At 50.6% G+C, this 20,885-nt stretch overlaps 4 protein-coding genes across 4 annotated transcripts; 2 read left to right on the top strand and 2 right to left on the bottom strand.

Annotated features, from left to right (window-relative positions):
• Window positions 1-898: 898 nt before the first annotated feature.
• On the top strand, window positions 899-6,310 carry ALT_0436 (RTP1/Tango6 family protein; the record flags this gene model as incomplete). Its single annotated transcript, XM_033555018.2, has 4 exons — window positions 899-1,193; window positions 1,262-1,353; window positions 2,880-3,463; window positions 3,514-6,310. 4 exons carry the CDS (start codon window positions 899-901, stop codon window positions 6,308-6,310), a joined length of 3,768 nt encoding a protein of 1,255 aa, XP_033410909.2.
• Window positions 6,311-6,721: 411 nt separating this feature from the next.
• Window positions 6,722-9,203, bottom strand: ALT_0435 (RNA lariat debranching enzyme; the record flags this gene model as incomplete). The annotated part of the gene is made up of 3 exons (XM_033555020.2): window positions 6,722-8,932; window positions 8,987-9,088; window positions 9,150-9,203. The coding sequence occupies 3 exons, from the start codon at window positions 9,201-9,203 to the stop codon at window positions 6,722-6,724; spliced, it is 2,367 nt and encodes a 788-aa protein (XP_033410911.2).
• Window positions 9,204-10,485: 1,282 nt separating this feature from the next.
• On the top strand, window positions 10,486-13,715 carry canA (putative cullin binding protein CanA; the record flags this gene model as incomplete). The annotated part of the gene is made up of 3 exons (XM_033555021.2): window positions 10,486-12,837; window positions 12,894-13,232; window positions 13,299-13,715. 3 exons carry the CDS (start codon window positions 10,486-10,488, stop codon window positions 13,713-13,715), a joined length of 3,108 nt encoding a protein of 1,035 aa, XP_033410912.2.
• Window positions 13,716-14,419: 704 nt separating this feature from the next.
• On the bottom strand, window positions 14,420-19,964 carry ALT_0433 (leucine-rich repeat domain-containing protein; the record flags this gene model as incomplete). The annotated part of the gene is made up of 2 exons (XM_033555022.2): window positions 14,420-15,566; window positions 15,640-19,964. The coding sequence occupies 2 exons, from the start codon at window positions 19,962-19,964 to the stop codon at window positions 14,420-14,422; spliced, it is 5,472 nt and encodes a 1,823-aa protein (XP_033410913.2).
• Window positions 19,965-20,885: the final 921 nt, after the last annotated feature.

Here is a 20,885-nt window from a genome sequence, read left to right as displayed (position 1 = left end):
GCGATCCTAAACATACAGATGACAGGGAGCATTTGGGTTGCTCTTGATTCATCCAACATCAGAGCTCGTCGGCCGAACGTGAACTATAAAATCAAACGCTTCATTCTGTGTCATTGAGCCATTTCGAGAAGGGAGCTGACTCGACAACAGTCGCCAGATTGGTGGGTTTTTCCTTCTGGCAACATTTCCTCCAATAACGCCCAATTGTGTGATCCACATAGGTCAATCTGGACCTCGAATGACTACATTCAAAACATCTATTATGTACTATCAACTGCTCTCATGTTATCTGCCCGTCTGCTGGTCTGGAAACATTTCCACTCTCGTCTTACCTGCCTATCAACTCATTAGTGGCACCCGAAGTCTCCAACGACCGCCACCCGCTGCAAGACATCTCCGATCCACCCGACGGATGTGGAGGGCGGCGGGTCAGATCAAGGTCTTGCTACGATTATAAGGGATCTTCGTCTTCGTTCCCTCTATAGGAAAATGCTTGTGTCTACGTACAATGACTACCTACGGGGTATCCTGCTCCACTGCGCAGTCGACAAGTCGGGGTTGGCGAGGCTCCACAATTGATGTCTCTTGGCGACTGGGATTGTGATAGCTTCACGAATGGGATGCTGGAATAGTGGCAGATCTGTTGGATGAGAGACTACCATGATGACGGCCCAGGTGATACATTGTCTTGGGAATAGGGACTTGTCTGCCAGGAAAAGGTGCCTTGTTGCTTTGGACTGCCGCAGGAGCTTCCACGACATGCCTGATGCGGTATATAGCATGAACCAGGAATCAACCATAAAAGGGCCACCATGCACCTGGCATTCAGTCTCTCCCAGACAAGCAACACCATCTCATCTCAGTGACCTCAACCAACTTCCACAACAACTACAACAAAATGTTCACCTTGAAATCCATCGTCGGCCTCTCCCTCATGATGGCCCCTACCCTTGTCACCGGCTTCGAAGACATCTACTTTGGCTCCTATTCGGGTGAAGGCCTCGGCGGCACCTGGCGAGTCCCCGGTCAGATGGGCGTCTGCTACTACCAGGTCATGGTCGGCGATCAATCCAATTGTGATGGCCTCCGCACCAATCCCGCTGATGGCTCCGGCGGCTGCCCGGGACAGAACTTCAGCGGGCCTAACTTCTGCCATATGCCCATCCCTGGACTCCCAGACGGTTACGAACTCGGTAAGTTCCATCCATGGAGGATTAAGTGGAGTGTCTTTGATAAGAAGGGAGACTGATTTGCAGAATAGACCGCAATGGCGGTGACTGCCCCTCTGATGATGAAGCAGCAGACGGAGTCTGGTACGCTGACATCATTGACAAGAACAATGGAGACGTCAAGGTCGGACGCTGTGTCTATGAATACCAGAAGGGACCCAACTGCGCAAGCACTGGAAGCTTCCTGACCAACAGATTCGTTCACTGCTACCCTGATGCATAAGCGGTCTGAACAGGTTAGAAACAGTTCCAGAAAGACAGTGGACGGGTGGAATGAGATATAGTGGAGTGATAGGGGGATTTTGAGCCGGCCGGCACGTGCATAAATGAGACGTGGATCTGGTAAAAGGGTGACATGCTGTCTGTCCGCAATAGAGGTGGTTCAATATTTGGCCTGTATAAATCGTACTTTAATCCTGCAAGTAACTCGAACCTGAATGATTGCACATTATGGCCAACAGAGGACTTTGAGGCTTTCGAGGGGAGGGCCCGTGCTTCGCAGATGTTATAGATTTCCTCTTAGCCAGACACTCACGGTCTGTAAACAGCTGTCTGTAGTGGATCTGTGGAATTAGGTATGCTTGCCATATGTACAGTCTGGCTATCCTTCATAAGCTTTGAGGTGCGGTACAAAACCTACTCGGAGTTACAGAATATATCAAATCTACTATAGCCGCAGACACAGTGGTAGACGCAGTGGCAGACGCGGTGGTGGTACTAGTCGGGTCTGGGAGGTCAGCTAGGGTGCCCTTTCTCATCTGCCTTTCCGCGATAGTGACTGAATCTGGAGGACGTGGCTCCTTGAAGGCCCAGAAAATCCAAGGCGTCGGACACTGTATTGGTGTCGAGCGCCGAAAGGCGGTCCAATATGCTGGCCTGACTCATAGTGTCGACTTCGGTTGATAATCGAAATCACGAAAGTCGTTGATATGGAAATGCCTCGAGCGAGGAATGGCAGGGCTTTTATTCACGAACAAAGTCATCGAAGCTTCATCATTATATGGGGTCGGCGAACTATGCCGATACCGATCGCTGGAAGTCTCCAGCCGATAGCAACGTCCGGGGAACCCATTACCGCCCCGTATGTGTTGCTGAAGACAGCTTCGTATATGAGTGGGTGGATGTAGATTAGGCTCTCCTGTAAGCTACACTGCCCGAAATCACACTTGTGTCTGGCCTTTATCACTCCTGTCTTTCCCGGATCTCCTCTGCACGAGGGCAATCGCCCATGCCTTTGCCAACTTCCCCTGCTCCTTTTAGTCCAATGCGAGAAAGTCCACAGAATACTCAATTGACTGTATTGAGGCCGAGGGGATTTGAGGTTTCTCACTGTACCTCTCTAAGGAGGGAATAATAAAGCAAAGCCAGTGGCGCTAAACTAGACTGGGTTAGCGTGCAGCTTATCTCACGTGTTGATACGCCGTATTATTAAGGCATCGATCTGCCGGATTGCATCAGCCGCCAGCGAACAACAGAGTCCATGACGCCAGCCGAGCAAGGCATGAAATATAGATAATGGGAGATCCAACGAGTATCAAAAAGGCTTTTGATGCTGCTTATGAGTTCTTGAATCCAGTCCTTCAGCGAGGCACGCAAACCACTCAGCAGTTGAGGCGATTTTTGAATTTTGATGCTGACTAACTGCAAGAGGAAATTCAGAAATATCGCGGGAAATCCCTTCTGGAGATTTTGAGCCAGTATTTACCTACTGGGGCTGAAGATGATGGCTCCAAAAGGACAATTGTTGTTGAAAGAGCTTTGGGCATACTCTTTCGCATCCATGTCGCCTTCGTAACGCCAGTAGATCAAGCCCCCAGTTCACCTCAGCCCGACCATGTATCGGAAGACACTGCTCTGGAGGATGCAAAGAGGAGAAGAGTGTTGCATGCGATACTCGACTTGATATCTCTTGAGGGTATCTACCCATCTCTCTCTTCAGGAGTAGGCATACCCCTCCAGCAGAGGGTCATTTCTGTGTTACCTGCTGGTGTGATCGCTCAGCAACAAGACAAAATTGCGCATGACAAGCCTCAGCATGAGGTCCTTCTTGAGCGCATCATGGATATCCTATCGGATATTCTTTTCGATGAGAGACCTAGCATACAGCCCGTTATTCGTGGTCGTATTCTGAGCGATTTAATCAGTGCTGCGGCAGACTTGGCCTATAATCCAAGCATCCCGCATCTTAATACAAAGGAAAGATACGGCGAAATACTTTCTAGATTGACTGATGAGTATGTCTATCTAGGCCTCCGCTCATACTTCGCCCACTAACGAGAAACAGAACACCCAGCTCGGTCTTATTATCGACACTGTCAAGCTTTCTTCAGTCCAATCCTGCTCCCTGGTTCAAAAGTCTAGTATCTAGTCAACTTTCGCGGGTTCCTCTGCGTGAGGACGGAGTGTTGCAGACAATCGTCTTTTTAGCCTCCCAGTTTGCTCCTTCGTTAGGACAAGAGTCCCAGACGCAGCTGTCAAATGGGCCGCATTTCACCGTACAAGGCATCATGCAGACATCGCGATTACTTTCTTCAGTACCGGAAGGGATGGATCCGAAGTCCTACTTTACAAGGATTGCTCCGCAGCTTTTAGCATTGCTGGACGGCGAAGATCCCGACTTCAAGAAGACCGCGGCATATGTGATTGGCAACGGTATACTTGGTAAGCGAGCTTATGGGGCCTCTGGAACTATAGGTCACTCAATCTTCGTGGAACCGATCTATAAGATACTTGTTGGGGAGCATGATGCTTCCACACAGCTATGGATGAAGGTGTCTGGAAATTCAGCCAAGGACTTTCAGAGTCCGACAGTCATGTGTGAACCAACCTTGCTGTTGGCAATCGAAAGACTAACGAGCCTGACACTCCAACATCCGAATCCTGGGCTTGTCAAGAGGCTCGTGTATCCCATTCTTCTACCACTCTGGGGATTGGCTTGTTTTTCCCTGGAGCAACAAAGGCCACAGCTCCATGAAAAAGTCGTGGCGATCTTACAGACATATTTTGGCATATCGGTCGGAATCCAACCTTTGAAGAAGCTGGTCGATAATTTGCTCTGGGACGGTGGTGCGACGTGGACTTATGGTCTGGATTCCAACAACCTCTTGGTGTTAGAAAAGCGTAAAAGCGCGGAATCGGAAAGATCGAATATTGTGCGACTGGTTGACACACTACAATCCCGGGCCAAGCTCTTTGTCGCTTTACTGGGAGCTGACCCGAGTAGCGAAGAACGGACTGGCGATATATTTTTATATGTGAGCCAGAGTTGGCTTGTCCAACCAGCACAAGAGCGCTCATTGGACCGACTGCAGTTGCCTTCGGATACCGAGGACTCAACCAATATCATTCAGAAATTAGTAAGCGCAAAGCTTGCTGAAGTCCTCCTGGAGAGCTTCAAGGATACCCTTTCACGGCGGCCGCTTAAAGTGCTTGAGCTAATAAAGCAAGTTATCGAAGGCGAATTGAACAGGGTCAAGGCATCTCAGAAGACCAAACCTCAAGACTCCCAAGGGGTGTCACTTTCGTCCTTAGCAAACATCGTTTCGAACGAAACGCACGGGCAAGAGGTAACTGTGACTGGCACTGACGCAGCCGAGTCACTGCCGGCCGTGTTCAGTTTACTTTCCACCGTGCTGGCCTCCCCTGAGTTTTCTGTGACAGAGGGGATGTTACCCGTTCTTCAAGAACTGAAGTTAGTGCTCGATGAGCTTATACCGCATCTACCATCGTCTCTTGCCAAGCCAGGGACGACCTCGTCGATGCTACTGGAGATCCACAACACCTCGCCCGAAGAAGGTGGCCCGGCAAAATCGCCTGCTCAGATCTCTGATTTCGAAACACATCGCCGAGCATTGGCTAATCTCAATTCTGATCTCCCACCCGTGCAAGCTGAGGGCTTCTCGCTCCTCTCTGATCTTATCAAAAAATCCTCACCAGTTCTAGACATCCCCTCCACATTAACCCTGCTTTTGTCCGTTATTACCGATCAATCTGGGCCGTCCGCCGACGACGAATTCATATATCTAAACGCGATCAACTTAATCGGGACGCTAGCATCGAGGCACCCACGCACTGTCGTAAAAACACTGGTGGACCGTTACATCGACAGAACCGAAACCGTTGGTCTCGACCAGAGACTCAAAATCGGAGAGTCCTTACTACGAACAGTTCAGGACCTCGGCGAGGCCTTGACAGGCGAAACAGCAAAGATTCTCGGTGAGGGTATGATTACCGTTGCAGGACGGCGAGCACGCAAAGCCCAGACGCACAAGCGTCGGAAAGAAGAGCTCGAAAAAGAAAGACGAGCGAGAGAGCGCGAAGAGCGCCGAAATAAGGAGCCCGCCATGCCTCCAGGCTGGACTATCACCACAACGCCAACCAGCTCCAAAGCCGAGGCAGTCGAGGAGGATGATTCCGATGCCGAGACTCCAGAGCAGGCTGCCCATCACGCAAACATCCTGTCCGCCTGGGCCGCAGGTACTCACCCAGATGAAGAGCCAGATGACCTCCGAGTCCGGGCGTCTGCGCTCTCTGTCCTGGCATCTGCAGTTCAAACCAATATCACAGGTCTGGGCCCATCGATAGCCTCATCCGCAGTCAATCTAGCGCTCGACACCCTCACCTTAGAGCCTGGTCCTGAATCAGCAATCCTCCGCCGCGCAAGTGTCGTCCTTCTCCTCGATATCCTCAAAGCAGTGGATACAGCGAGGGAATCACGAGGAAGTCAAGGACTGGGATTCGGCTTCTCGCTCTCCGACCAAAGTACCCGAAACCGCCGGGAGAATCAGGATGAAGAAACCCGTGGTCCCGCTACAATAGGCAATATCCCTTATATGCTCCGCGTTTTGGCCTTTGTGGAAAGCAAAGAAACAGACACCATTGTTCGTGGTCACATCCGTGTCCTGATTGAGAGCTTGGAAGCGTGGTTGGAGAAGTCGCTGCTATGGGGTATTGGGGCGCAGGGCGGAGATGCAGACGAGATTCAACCGCGATTGGAGTTGGGCGATAGGATAGCAGGTCTAAGCATCGATCCGTTGGCCGATAGACAAGGTGCACGACCGCGGATTGAAGAAATCGAGTGATCTCTCCGTCCTGTAACTAGTTGATTGTCTCAGAGTCACGTTGTGCGCAACACGATATAGAATGACCTGGATTGTTCGCTCTCCGACTTCGAAATAAGACGGCCATCCGAGACGTAAATTGCTTTGGAGACTCATCAATTCGGTTATCATTAAGATACAGGAGCCATTTTGCACACCATTCTCGTAAAATCATTTCAATATGAACCACAAAGCCAGTAAATCCCACGATAGCCACGCCATCCCATTGAAACACCTAGGCCGTCAATCAGATACCCACTGAACGCTCCAGGCCATTACAGCCATCCTATCCCAGTCCTCATACATGACGGGAAAGTCCTTGATCAACACAAATTTGGCCTTGAGAATAGAGAAAAGAAAAACGTGTCTACGGCGAAACGCTCAGACGTCGATTTACCAGCGCTGATTACCACCACCTCGTCCCTGACCGCGCCCTGCTCCTCTTCCACGCCACTGACTACCGCCGCCGCCGCGATTGTTATTGTTGTAGTTACGACGGCGGCCACGGTTCCATCCGCCTTCGGGCTTAGGCTTATTGGGACGAGGGCCAGCCTCAACCCTCGCTTGGCGCTCTTCGTCCGACAGGTGGAACTTGTTTTCGATTCCGACGAGTTCGCAGAACTGAGCAGTCTGAGGGTTGGTGTATTCAAGGGGCAACTCGTCGGTAGTAATTGGGACGGCAGGATCGAAGAAAGGTGCAGTGGGGGTGAAGTCCTCTGGAACCATCATCTTGCCAGCCTTGACGACGTTTTCTTCGACCCACTGCTCGGCTTCTTCGATAAGGGGTTTGTAGAATGCTTGGCCACGGTCCGGCTGCATTTGAACGGCGGGATCGCCCAGCTGCAGCTCGTCCGCGAAGACGCGAGTGATAGCCAGCCACTCTTTGTCATATTCAAGACGGAAAGGACGAGCGCGCTGGGTACCATGCTGCTCAGAAACAGTCGGAATCTCGAGCAATTCGAGGAAATGGCGCTTTGGTTCACACTTGTCCAATGCGAGGAATCGTGTGGTCTTGTTGGTAATTGTTTCTGGAACAGGTTCACTGACGGACGGATCGGATTTTGGGGTGGCTTGAGGGCGTGAGAAGCTTGAAGGGAGCTGGTTGCGAACATCTTGGGAGACCGCACCGTCCACCCGAGAAAAGCTAGCGGGAAGGTGGTTGCGAACGTCCTGAGACACAAAACCTTCAGGTCGAGAGAAGCTGGTAGGGAGTAGATTACGAACGTCTTGAGAGACTAGACTCCTAACCTGAGGTTTGTCCGGTTGGGTGGCGCCTGAAGCCCCTGGGGGACCATTGCCAGGAATACCTGGGCCGGCGTGTTCGGCAACAACTGCGTCCTGCGTCTGGGTTGCTCCCTGGGTCTCAGTCGTCGTAGATATTTCCTGATCCGAATCGCTATCGAGGTCGAGTGGGATCTCGTCTGAATTCTTTGTAGCGCTCACGGCATGGCCTGTCTTTTGCTTCTTGGTTTCCGATTCGTTCTCGTCAGCGGGTTTCTCAACCTGCGTGATCTTTCGCACCGGATCGTCCTCGTCAACGCTTATCTTGCGCCAAGTAAGACTATGTGGGAGTTGTGAAGCTGAGTTGTCTTGTGGTTCTTCCAAGCGACGAGCATTTTCCGCTGCTTCGTCTCTCGCAGCCACTGCATGGAAGTTATTCCACGCCGAAATCCGGCTTTGATTATCGTCGTGAACGCGTTTAAGCGGTGAGCTGGTACGGGACAAGGCGACGGGGTTGCTCTGTTGCGTGTCTTGAGTGGCAGGTAGTTCCCTTGGAGGCTCTTCGAGGCGCTCGTCTTCTCCATGGGTGGTGGCGGCATGCCCGTTGTTCTCAGCAGCATCATGTGGAACCTGGGCCTGCTCGGTCGGCAAGTCTTCATCACCGAGTACGAGCGAGGTGACAACGGCACCGTCCATCCCAAAAGGGGTTGTGAGAGTAGATTCGTTGAAAGGGTTTCTCTGAGAAGACGCAATATGTCTTGTTGGACCGAGAGAGTCTGCCTGTAAGTTGTTCCCATGCTGAACCACTGCATTAAATTTCACGTGCAGGTGGGCTGAGAACCAGAAGGCAGGGCGCAGACGGTCAAGAACAAATCTGGCGGCAATGCTTCCAAGCCGGCCGTTGTTGGAATCCTCTCGGAAGCCGTGCTTCTTTGCGAAAAGCGTCTCGTAATCACCGCAAAGCTCAACTCGGTTGGGCCAGTCATGGGACAAGCCAAGATCGACCTGAGTACGAATTTGCAGAAGCTTGCGTACATCTAACTCTCTCACATGATAAATGCTCTGCACGTCATCATTGTTGTAGGGAAGACGCTCAAAATGTGGCTTCCGGTAGTCGTAGCCTTTCCAGATGCCAGACAAGCCTGCAATGCGAAGAGGGCCACAGCGGATGACATTTGCTGCCCCCAAGTAATAGATGTTTGGTGCCACCCAACCACCGTAGTAAAGCTCGAAAAGGTAGTTGCTTGCTTCATGGTTGCCCCCAATGAACACAGTCAAATAAGGGGCGGTCTTCTTGCCGCTGTAGTATTCATGGAAGTCGCCGATCTCCTTATATTTCTGAGGCACTGACATACAAGCGAGATCGTTTGAGTTGCGGACGGCCTGGGTTGGAAAGTTAAGAGGCAGAACTGACACTGAGTAAGGAATCATTCTTACTTGAAAGTCACCTCCGATCACCACCAGATCGACGCCATCCCAGCCCCGTCGAGTAGCTGACCTTGCGACAGAGTCGTAGATGTCATCAAGTCGACCATGTCCCTAACATTGTTTTAGCATGAGTAGGTAGGCTTCAGATATGGAGAATAGGCGCGAAACGTACGCAACCCTCAAAAGCGACCCTGAGCGGGGCAGGGTTCGCTGTAGACACTTCCATTATTTTGGATAGCGTCAGAAAGACAGAATTCGAGGTAGACAAACGCTGTATGCTATGAATCAAATGATGTGCAAAGATGGAGGAAGATGAAGAAAGTTAAAGGAGATAGAGGAAGAGGGAGATGGAAGAAGCAAGAAGCAAGAAGGAAATAAAGCAAAAGCAAGTCAGAGAGTTGAAGGAGAGAGTGAAGATGGAGAAATAAAAGTGAGTGATTCAGGGAGGCGAGTAGAAGGAGGCTGGCAGCGTGATCTGCTCAGAAGTGAATGAATGTTTAATGGATCAAGAAGATTTAGTTGGGGTTGTGAGACTCCCGTTCTCCGTCACTTTTTTCTGTGGCACAACAGAACAGACAACCAACTATTACTTCCTTCTCTAGGGGCTGATATTCACAAGAACCTCTGTCCGCATATCGGAAGAAGCCTTTTTACTTTGACAATATGCCTCTCAGTGATCATACTCCTCGCTTGAATTTTCTCAAGGACTCTGCCAGCGTGCTGGACTTGCTCAGCCCTTCGACAGCATCTCACTTGTTAATGGTCCATAATCGAATACTTCATGACGAGTTCAAACCTCTGAATCAACGGCAACTTGACTTCGCATGCGGTGCATGCGGTAGTATCAGAAAACCTGAGAGGACCAAAACTATTGAAATTAGAAAGAAAAAAGCAAAATCCTCTAGTTCTTCTGCTTCCAAGAAAACTTCAGCTGTTGGAGCTACGGTCTACAAATGCCTTCGTTGCCATCGAAGAACCGTTAAACCAGCAGCACGTTCCAATATAACGTCTAAGCCTGACACGACAGCGGCTCCTATTTCTACTACTCAGTCCACGACACCTACCACTGCAAAATCCGTTTCTCCAACTGCGCAAGCTGTTGAGGCGGACCGAAGCAGTAAAACGGCCGACAACGCCAGTAGCAAGAAACGTGCGAAAGCGAGAAAGCAAGGCGGACTACAAGCTCTTCTGGCTTCAAAGCAACAATCTCAATCAAAATCATCTCAGTCTCTCGATTTATTCGATTTTCTACAGCAGTGACCAATCTGGGGGATTCTACTAGCATTTTGATGCCAAGCCCGGGCATTCGGCGTTACTTCGTCTCCGAGGTGTTTTGGGACTAGCGCGGGGCTGCTACTAACATCATTGGGGAAGCTCCAGCTCCAGTTGTATTGCCGTAGATCGTAACAACGATCTCGCTCTCGTTCTCCTCATTGATTCGGATACAGCACATCATCACTTCCTATAGGGTACAAGCACAACCAGCTAGACAGATGTCCTCCGACTCGATGTCCGACTATTCCCACGATGAGGAGCACGACCCCCAGGCGGATGAGCTCCGCGAAACAGCTCTAGTGACGCTGGAAACTCTCATAAGCTCCTGCAGTCAGCAAATGCAACCTTACCTAGCCAACGCTGTCAAATCCTCCCTTCGATTCCTCAAGTACGATCCTAATGTGGCCGATGTCGAAGACGATGAGGAAATGGGAGGCACTCAGGATGATGGCTCCGAGGATGACGCAACAGAGGAACCCGACTTGGAAGACGACGAATTCGGTGACTTTGAAGATGAAGGAGGCTATAGTGATATCGATGATATGAGTTGGAAGGTTCGCCGCTGCGCAGCAAAGTTGCTTTACACTGTCATCTCAACTTACGGGCGTACTCGGGCTTTGGACGACACCTCTTTATATCAGCAAATCGCTCCCGCTCTCATTGCTCGGTTCAAGAAGGAGAGAGAAGAGAGTGTGAAGCTGGAGGTCGTCTCAACCATGACTGCTCTCGTCCGAAAGACCAGTGAAGGAGCTATGATTATAACCTCAAATGGGTTTCTTGAATCAGTGGGAGGATCGAAAAACTCGAGAAAGAGGAGACGGCAAGACAGCGATGCTAGTATGATTGATTTTGAGCCCAGCATTGGCACTTCTTCCGCAATCAGCACGCCGGTTATCGCTCCATCGTCGCCCAAGACCGGTGCTCAGGCTGAGCTAAGCAGGTCGGTTCCGGTTATCGTCCAGAGTTTGGTGAAGATGTGGAAGTCGGCTTCGGTGCCTTTGAAACAAGCCATCATTGTCCTACTGAAGAGCTTGGCTCTCGTGCGCTATGGCGGTCTAGCAGATCATCTGCAGCAGATCGAAGATCCCATTGCCGATGTCCTGAAGTCTTCATCCACAGGCAGCGCGACTGCGACCGCTGGCCCCGCTGTCAGTGCCGGAACCCTACAAACCGAAACACTGAGCCTAATCGCTGCCATTGCCGAAACTCACACATCAGATGCACTTCTGCCCTTCCTGATTGCGTTGATTCCGGGCGTGATCGGTGCTGTCAACGACCGGAACTACAAGGTCAGCAGCGAAGCTCTTGGAGCTGTCGAGCAAATCATCAAAGCTCTGACCCCTCCTCGTGTCTCTGCAAATTCTCGTGATCTCGCGTCGCAATTAGAGAAGCTGTACGATGAGATCCTCTCCCGTATCACAGATACGAGTGCCGACCTTGAAGTTCGGCAGCGAGCCATACATGTCTTTGGTGTCCTTCTGGCACGTACGTCTGGGGAGAAGGGTTCTGATTTCTTGTCGTCAGATCGGCGATCAAAGGGTCTTTCTGTCCTGGTAGATCGCTTGAGGAATGAAACCACACGCCTTGCCTCTGTCCGTGCCGTGGATGATGTAGCTGTTCTCTGCACCAAGGAAACAGACGTTACCGCAGCCTGGGTCAGTGAGGTGACTGTGGAACTTGGTGCCCAGCTACGAAAGTCGGACCGCGTTCTGCGTGGTGCGAGCCTGGAAACTTTGCGTAGCTTGGCCATGAACCCAAGGACAAGGATCCATTACGACGGAAAGACAATGAAGGAGCTGGAGGACTGCCTTCTGCCTTTAATCAGCGCTGATGACTTTCATTTTCTTGCACCCTCCCTCATTATATTGGCAAAGCTCATACCGGGTAATGCCCAGCTTCTTGTCAATGAAGGCTTGGTCTCTGCTCTATGCTCTATTGTTCTCGCTCCACTCGTTGGCACGGTGCTCAAGGCATTACTTCTCCTGGTGAAGGTTATCGGAGAGGAAGGCGCTGGAGCCGAATTGATGCAGAAGCTTCTCCGGGACGTGGGTATCAACGGCGACACCTCAGTGGTTGGAAGAGCGATTGGAACTCTACTTGTCCATGGCGGTCCCAAATTAGGCGTTCAGATGGAGGACTTCTTGACCGAATTGCAAACTGCGCAGGATGCTCAACGGAAATGCCTTGCACTCGCCATCATTGGTGAGATCGGTCTTCGTATGGGCTCCACGTGCTCCTTGACTCCGGATCTTTTTATCACCCACTTCGATTCAAAGTCTGATAAGGTCAGGTTGGCTGCTGCTACTGCCCTTGGAAACGCGGCCGCAGGTAACGTGAAGACTTACATGCCCATCATTTTGGATGGCCTTACGAAATCAAACCCTCGAAGCTATCTGCTTCTACACTCCGTTAAGGAATTACTCCAACATCCCGAGATTGTTCGCCCTGATGTCGCTCCTATTGCTGTCAAGTTATGGCAGGCTCTCCTTCTGGTGTCGGAAGAAGAGGACAATCGTGCCGTGGGAGCAGAATGCATTGGTCGCCTGGCATTGATTGATCCAGTGGCGTACATCCCTCATTTCCAGGTAAGCTTGGAGTCCTTGTCCACGTCTCTTTCCCTGTCCTGACATCATTGCTCCAGGACTACCTCTCCAGTTCCGATCCAAACATTCGGGGTGTTGTCATATCTGCATTCCGTTACACTCTTACTGATTCCCGGGGCTCTTACAACGATGTGTTGAGACCTCTAATTGTTCCGCTCCTGGTCAACATGCTCAGTGACCGTGATCTTGGCAACCACCGCCTCGCTCTGACAACGCTCAATTCCGCCATCCACAATAAGATGAACATCATCCTGCCTCACCTTAGCGAATTGCTTCCGGCGGTCTTTGGCGACACCCAGGTCAAACCTGAACTCATCCGCGAGGTGCAGATGGGTCCATTCAAGCACAAGGTTGACGATGGCCTAGAGCTGCGTAAGGTACGTGATGTGCCCGTCCTGCACATTGACGCGTCGTTTCAGCTTCGCCGAACTAACATTCATCAGAGCGCCTACGAAACACTTTATGCCTCCTTGGACACCGCGTTCTCCGTCGCGCATGTTTCCGAATTTTTCGACCGTATCCTAGCCGGACTCGAAGACGAGCAAGACATCCGCACCATATGCAATCTCATGACCTCGAAACTTATCCCAATTGCACCAGAAGAAACTCAACGCTACCTCGACCAGCTTTCGGAACGTTACTCTGCCGTATTGTCCTTCAAGCCCAAGGATAATGCAGTGAAGCAGGAACTCGAGAAAGCACAGGAGGCCTCCATGGGTATCCTCAAGGTGACGCGAGAGCTAAGCAAGGCTTTCCCCAACGCTGAGGTCTCCGGTGATCATCACAAGTGGAAAGCGTACCTGGAATGGGTTCGAAAGACCTTTGCTACCCAGCTCAAGAGCCTCGAGACGGAATTCTAGGCGTGCTTTTTAGACGAAAGAATGCCATCTTGATGGAGGGGAAAGCTTGGCAATGGTACCGACCAAGGCGCCCCGTACTGTGCATTTGTTCTTAGGAGCTTAATAAAATTCCTTCGAGGAGTCGAGATGGATACTCGGCTTTCTCGACTGGATTTCTACTGGCTTGAAATGATAATGACTGAATGCCAACTGTAACCATCCTTCATCAATCAGGACCAGTAACACATATCAATATCGTCTGTAACACAAGCTGAGGATCCATAAAGACAACCACGACAACGTAGCACAGCACATGTCTAGGAGCAGCAGGAGCGAGAACGTGCAACATTGCAATGGACCTGGTTAAGGATGGTCAAGAATCGACTGATGAATACAGATCGCTCAAAGACGAAAATATGCTTGTTTGTCATTAATGCTAAATGGTATCGCTCAACGATTCCTCGTGAACCTGAACTCCAAGTATGCAAATGTCTGCCGCCATGTAACGCCCAACCATCGTCAGAAGAAATTAAGTACTCCAACATGGAAACAATGAAAAACGGAGGAATGGAAAAGAGCTCGAAGTAAAAATACGCTCAGAATAGTCACGCCGTGAATGCAATTGCCAAACTCCGTTCCGGGGGTATAGCATATAACCAACTGACCCCAAGACAAAATGATTGTTCTCAAGCTTTTGACAGCGACTGGGAAAAGAAAGAAATCTCTTATTGAGTGATGGCCTTTTTCTTCAGCACGCCGAGTTGCTCCAGTTTCGACCATGCGTGATCCATATCGGAACCTTCGGTTAGTACAGGTCGAAATTCCAATCCATCCAGAGACTTGATCGAACCGCCGGTTCCAGCGTAGAGCATGAGCTCAAATATTCTGCGGCGAAGACGTGTCGCGTCATCCAGATGGGATAGGTATTTCTGGTCTGCCTGCGCATCTGCAGTTGGCAGAGTGTATGGATCGTCGATTTCCAGCTCTGTTTCAGCAGGTGTCTCCCAAAGCGCCGGACGTATATCACCTTCATCCGGCCCTACATCAGCTAGGGCAGAGGCAAGATCTAAGCCACCCTTTTCTCTCTTCTTGCGGTCTTCCGGAATTGCTCTTATCCTCCTTTTGTCAGCATCTTTCCCGTTCCCAGTCAGAGCCGGTGGATAGAACCGCAACGTAAGGGGATTTCCTCTCAGGTCGACCTTATGAAGAGAGCAACCCTGGCCCTGTCTGGTTCGTCCCATTCGACTCAGAGCTTGGCAGAGCTTTCTCATTCGTACAATAGAATTGCCAGCAATAGCCAGGCGGGAAAGGCAATTCAAGCCCACCAGTTCAGTAATACTGCTTAGCGAATTGAAGTTGAGGTTCAGAACTTTCAGGTTGGGAAAGTTGGAGGAGAAATCTGCAGGTAGAGTCTGCAGATTGCATGACGCAGCGTCGAGAAGTTGTAAGCCCAAAAGTGGGACGGAGGGTGAGAGAACCCGCGTTGATAATTTGTTCGAAGAAAGAAATATCTTGCGGATGTCTTTGACTTTTCCTAGGTCGATGTCCAGGTATGTATTTTCCTGATCGCTCGACTTTTGCTCACGAACGGATAGAACCTCCAAGGCGCGGCACCGTTCCAGGCCGAATACCGTAGACAGAAAATTCTGATCAATATAGAGAAGGTCCAAAGACGGGAATATGCTGACATCGAGAGTATGAAGCTGATTGTTTGCAAGCTTCAGTGATCGTAGCATCCGCAGGGGCGCTGACACATCGATCTGCTTCAGCTGGTTGGAGCTGAGGTCAAGCTTTGACAAGGATGGGAGGAAGTCGAGGTGCCGAACGGATACCAGCCGGTTGTGACTCAGGTCTAATTCTTGCAAGCGAGTTCTGCTCGGAAAGGTAGAAAGAAGTTAGCATTGCAGGGTACATCGAGTAAAGCCACAACAACAGATCAACTCACAATTCCCCAGTTCCAAAATCAATCGCCGCGAGTGAGTTGTTACTCAGCTTCAAGGTCAAAAGGCCGTTCAGATCAAGTATACCGTCAATATTCCGGATATTGTTTCCGTCTGCTTTCAGCTCTCTTAGATGAATAAGACTACCGAAGCCGTCCAGGCTGTCCAGCTCGTTGTTGGATACATCCAGATACTGTAGGTTAACCAAATGGCCCCACGCAGTCAAGTTCGAAAGACAATTCCGTGGTATTCTGAGAGTTCTCAAACTCGTGGGCACACCGCCCAGCTGGCCTATCTCATTGTCCGAGACGTCAAGGTCTTCTATACGGGGACAAAACTCGTTCAATTTGTGCAACGTTATCAGCCCTTTGTCTCGAAGGACCAAGCGCCGGACATGATCCCAGTACGGTTCGAAAGGTTCCGCTTCGGTCAAGTGCTTGACCAGCTCCTCAGTCGCTAGAGCAAACGTCCCATGGACTTGGCGCAAGGATGTAGAGCGTGTGCGCTGAGCGACGTAACTCAATTCAAGGTGTAATGGCTGGTCAATCCCGTCGGTGGTAAAGTCAGGCAGAGGACTGAGATGGAAGCTATATGTTGTATCCGAGCCAGTTTGTGTAAGGTACATTATGGAGTTCTCTGGATGATCCTTCTCAGGAGTAGACTCTATGTCCCCGGAATCTCCTTGGAGTATGCTTAGATCATTGTCCACGAATTCACTCTTATGTTCTGTTTTGGAGAGCAAATGTTGTAGGAAAGTCCGTCCTCCTGGACAGGCACGGTTTGCGATAAGTTGGGAAGATCGGCTAGGTCGCTGGTGGCCGTATGGCCCTTGTGTTGTAGTTCCAGCACCTTGCTCGATCGTCCTCGCCGCGTGATGTACGGATCCTGTTTGGCTTCCGTCGTTGTAGACAATATGGGAAACTAGTGGAGAAGAGAAGCTGATTGTTACAACCCGGGCTTGATGATGAATGTCTCGGTCATGTCGTGGAGGTTTTGACAAGCGCCCTTCATGGAGTTGGATCTCATGCTCAACTTCACTTGAAGTTTCAGTGTCTTTCTGCTCGTCCGTACGCCATGAAGTGGCTCCCGTTTCTGAAATCGGGGCGCTAGAAGTAAAGCGAGTCAACTTGGAACGAAGAGTACTACCACTAGCCGGCGCCTCTGCAACAGCTGGTTGCGAGCCAGAGCCAGACTTCGAGTCGGATATTCTGGTACCGGCGGAACTTGTGAAGTTTTCGCCTCTTTGACTCGGAGGAAGACTTTTTGTTTTGTCGGGCGAGGATAAACTGTGTACCCTCATCATTTCCTGTAGTTCGTCGACGCTGAGGTCAGGGATATCCTTGAAAGGGTCATCCTCGCTATCGTCACCCTTCGGCTTCTCTTGGGACTGTTCGTGCTTTTCTTTGACCCATTGGTGCTTGGAACGGTCATAAGTAAACCCGTTCACCTGTTCGGGGATCAAACGCGATACAAGATCGGAAGACAACACTCCCTTCGCATGTGAGCTGAAAGAAGAGGCAGTGGGTATCGAGCGAGAGCTCAGGCTTTTGGAGGAAACATGGGTGTCCATTGTCAGGGGAGGGTCTACATCGGTATTTTGTTCCTCAGTCAGGTTCCCAGGATGTTTCCGTCCCAAGTGCTCAGGGTTCTTTCCTCCTTTACTGTCACCTTTCTCCAGGTGCAGAGACATCACGGAAGAGTTGACACCAAATTCTGGGTCATCCTGTTCCTGGAATCTCTTGAGATGGCTCAAGATCCGAGGATTAGGCTCTTTAGGCTCTCGTAATTTGCGCATATCTACACCTTCACGACTTGGAGGGCGCGAGAACTCTTCTCGGGTTGACTCATCTTCATAAGTCTCGGCATCATCACCCTCGGTATCAGACTCCTCGACGCTCGAGAGGCCGCCAGCGGGCTTGCCCTTTGCTCGAATTATGTCCATGATTTTCGTTGCTTCGTTCAAAAAGTCCTGTGTCGTGATTGACCCCTTTCGGATCTGTTCATTGACGCCTGTCACCCTCACCATCGGTATTTTCGCCTCCTGGGGAGACCTTGCGCCTATGCGGGTGTTTAGATCACCGTCTCTGTTAGATGAAGATCTCTTCCTCAAAGAGGACCTTGTTTGACTTGGAGTTGGAGTCCTGGGTCTCGGTGTGGATTCTTGTTGAAGAGGTGACTCGTCGTTAGCATGATCCATGCCGTGTTGGATCAAGCTTCTCTGCAGTAGGGACAAATTATCAGTCGGCTGATCGTTGCCCTCCCCTGCCCCGTAAACTTCCCCTCCCGAGATATCAAGGCTGAGAATGGTTCTGCGCCTTTTCGGGTTCGGATCCTTGGCTGGGGTGTCCCTCGTCCATTGGTTTTCCCAGTCGTCTATATTGTCCATCTGATCAACGCTAGGCTGCGGCCTCATTCTTGATGCCCGGCTGGAGCTAGGCCTATGTATCTCAGAGTCGCGGTTGTGGTTTCCAAAAGCACTATGTCGAAGATGTTGTCGTCTACCAGAAGGCTTTCGGCGAGAAGAGGGGTGGAAGTCGGACTCTTCGACATCATTATTCAAGAATTTGGGTTCGTACGGGCTTGTATCCGAGAAATCGAAATGGTCGAGTTCGCCATCACCAAATCGGCTAATTCTAGGCTTCATCATGTTGCGGGAGCGTGGACGTTCTTGTCTTCTCGTGGAGCGATCGCCGGGCGTTTCCTGCCTCACATGCAAGAAACTTCGGCTCTCTCCTTTACGCCTGGCCTCTTCGGAAGGCGAAACCGGCTCGTCATCCTCCGACAGATCGCCAAACGTTTCCTCAAACTGGCTCATTCGGCGCAGAAGCCTGTTGTTGGTAAAGGTATCATGGTTTCCAAAAAGTTTGAGAGGGCTCCCAGAAGACGGCATGGCAATCGGGTTGCCATCACCACTGGGTGCTCTAGCGTAGGCAGAAGAAGGTCTTGGCAAAGTTGGGGGTTCTGTAGCACGAGAGATCTTGTTATAAAAGGGAGGGGAGCTGCGGATTCTTGAGTTTGAGGGCAAATATGGAGAAAGACGCTGAGAGAGAAAGGAGGATGGAGAAAAACGTCGCTGCGGAAAGAGACCGTCGTTTAGATATTGCTCTCCGCGCAGGTTCGCAAAGGCGCCGCGTCCACGGTAGTCCAGAGTGCCAGTGGAAAGGTCCTGAGGTAAAGAATGACTTGTGGTATCCAGTAGGTCATCTTCTGGAAGAGAGTCCAAGAGCTCACTTTGTTGATGTAGCAAGACGCTATCGCTGGCTCTGGAATCCGGTCGCTCCCGTGCACCCACCGAAAGACTTTCAAGCTTGTTCGTCACTTGTTTCAGGGCTGACTTTATGACTTCCGACGTGGCCTGTCCTTCCACAGTGTTGACACGCGAGAACACGATCGGCGTAATACCTTCATTGCGAAGATCCTCCAATCCGCTCGCAGTGCGTGTCTGGTTTTCATTCCGGGATGCACCATGACTGCTTTTATTGAAATCGTGTCCGTCCTTGTCAGGCGCTTTCTTAATCTCCAGAGTTCCATTTGAAGACGGTGTAGGGCTTCCGATTGGTTCTTGGTTATCACGCTGCACTGTCGCTGCTCCTTCTGACTGCTCAGAATCCTGGTCCAGAGAATCTTCGCTATTCGCTCCGGACGTCTCGATCGAAAGCTTGCTGGGCTCTCTGGTGTGTTTGCGCGCGGAGCTGTTATTTGTAAAATCCCACATATCATCGGCTGGTTTCATCTTTGCAAAGGCATCCTTCTGTTTCGTATCTGAGCCTGGTGTTGGAGGCTTGAAAACGCTTTCCAGTCCTATCGGCGCAAACAAATCTCGCTGCTCGCCAGAAGGCAGTTCTCCATGAACAAGTCGTTTCCGCCATTCCGGTGTCGTGTCCTTCGCCTTCGGTTTCTTTGGTCTCACTTGAACGGTATCCTGCAGGCCCGACTGGTTGGAGACATTAGAGACAGACCGCAACGGTGATCTAGCCTCCATGACCGGCTGTTGTTTACGCCCGGAAGGCAGACTGGGCCTGGGGCTTTTCCTTGTTTTGTCCGGTACCGGTGATCTCAACTTCGACGGAGTCTTCGGCGTTCTGGGAGTTTTAGGCGTCGGGGGCTCCCTCTTGTAAAAATGGCAGGGTCGAGTCACTTTCTTCTTTCCATCGGCGGGCGACTGTTGTTCGGCCAAGCGACGCGCGGGGATCGGAATGCGACTTGGAGTGTTCTGAATACTGGAACGGCGGGAGTGGTTGAGAGATCGAGAAGGAACGGGGCTGGTTTCACTGCCTGGCGTCGAGACCCAGTCGTCCGAGAGATTGTCCAGCCATGGTGTGTTGCCCATTTTCTATGATGGTCTGCGCTGAGCGAGCCGGGCGCGTTTCGCAATCACAGAGCTGCAGTGAATTGCACAACCAGTGGTAAGCAATACAAACAAAACATTAGATGGATCCACAACAATATCAACCAATTACCACCGCGGAAGTCGGAAGAAGGGGCATATTCAAATGAATATTAAGTATGAAAATTGCTCTTGAGCAATCAAAAAGTGTAGCAGTAAAGCTGTATGTTTGATTATCAGTCCGGAGGATAATGTTATGAAAGTGGAGCTGGAACACGGTTGAGATCGATAAGTTTAAGGGTGGTCGGGGCAACCCCAGCAGGTTTTTTGACCTTTAATATTACTGCAAAGGCTCTCCTCACAGATCATGAAACGCATTGGTCGAGAAGCAAATTACAAATATCCCATTTCAGTGTAGTGAGGTGGTTGGAACATCTTGATCCTTCAGCATATGCTTGTTGCTCCCAAGAAAGACTTCCATGCTGAACTTCTTCTACCATGTATACATAGGCAATAACAATTGAGTCTGCCCATCCCCGCTTCTCGCTACGTGCTTGTCAGGCAATCGTCGGATCCATTAAGGAACTCTTTCGGAAAAATAATAAGTCTCCAAGATCTGTCTACGGACAATACGTACACACTGGCTTGAAACGACCCCAGAAGCGAGGGGTCTAGCGACTGTAGTGGATACAATATGGGGAGGGACTAGAGAGGTACTTCTACTAGTTGTAGCAGAAGCAAGGCATTATCTGTAGGCAGTAAGGAAATGGGCAGCTCCTGAGGCCTTCGTCAAAGATTGGTATATGGTGCCAGCGCAAGTCCATTGAGGCAGGATGGCCCTGCTGTATATTGATACTTTACCAGGTAGCATCGGATTTTCCTAATACGCCAATGTGCTACCTCTGGTATTCTTGTGATATCCTC

This window comes from Aspergillus lentulus, assembly GCF_001445615.1.
Source record: "Aspergillus lentulus DNA, contig: Alt01, strain: IFM 54703, whole genome shotgun sequence".
Lineage (NCBI taxonomy): Eukaryota > Fungi > Ascomycota > Eurotiomycetes > Eurotiales > Aspergillaceae > Aspergillus > Aspergillus lentulus.
This window is presented reverse-complemented; position numbering and strand designations above follow the sequence as displayed.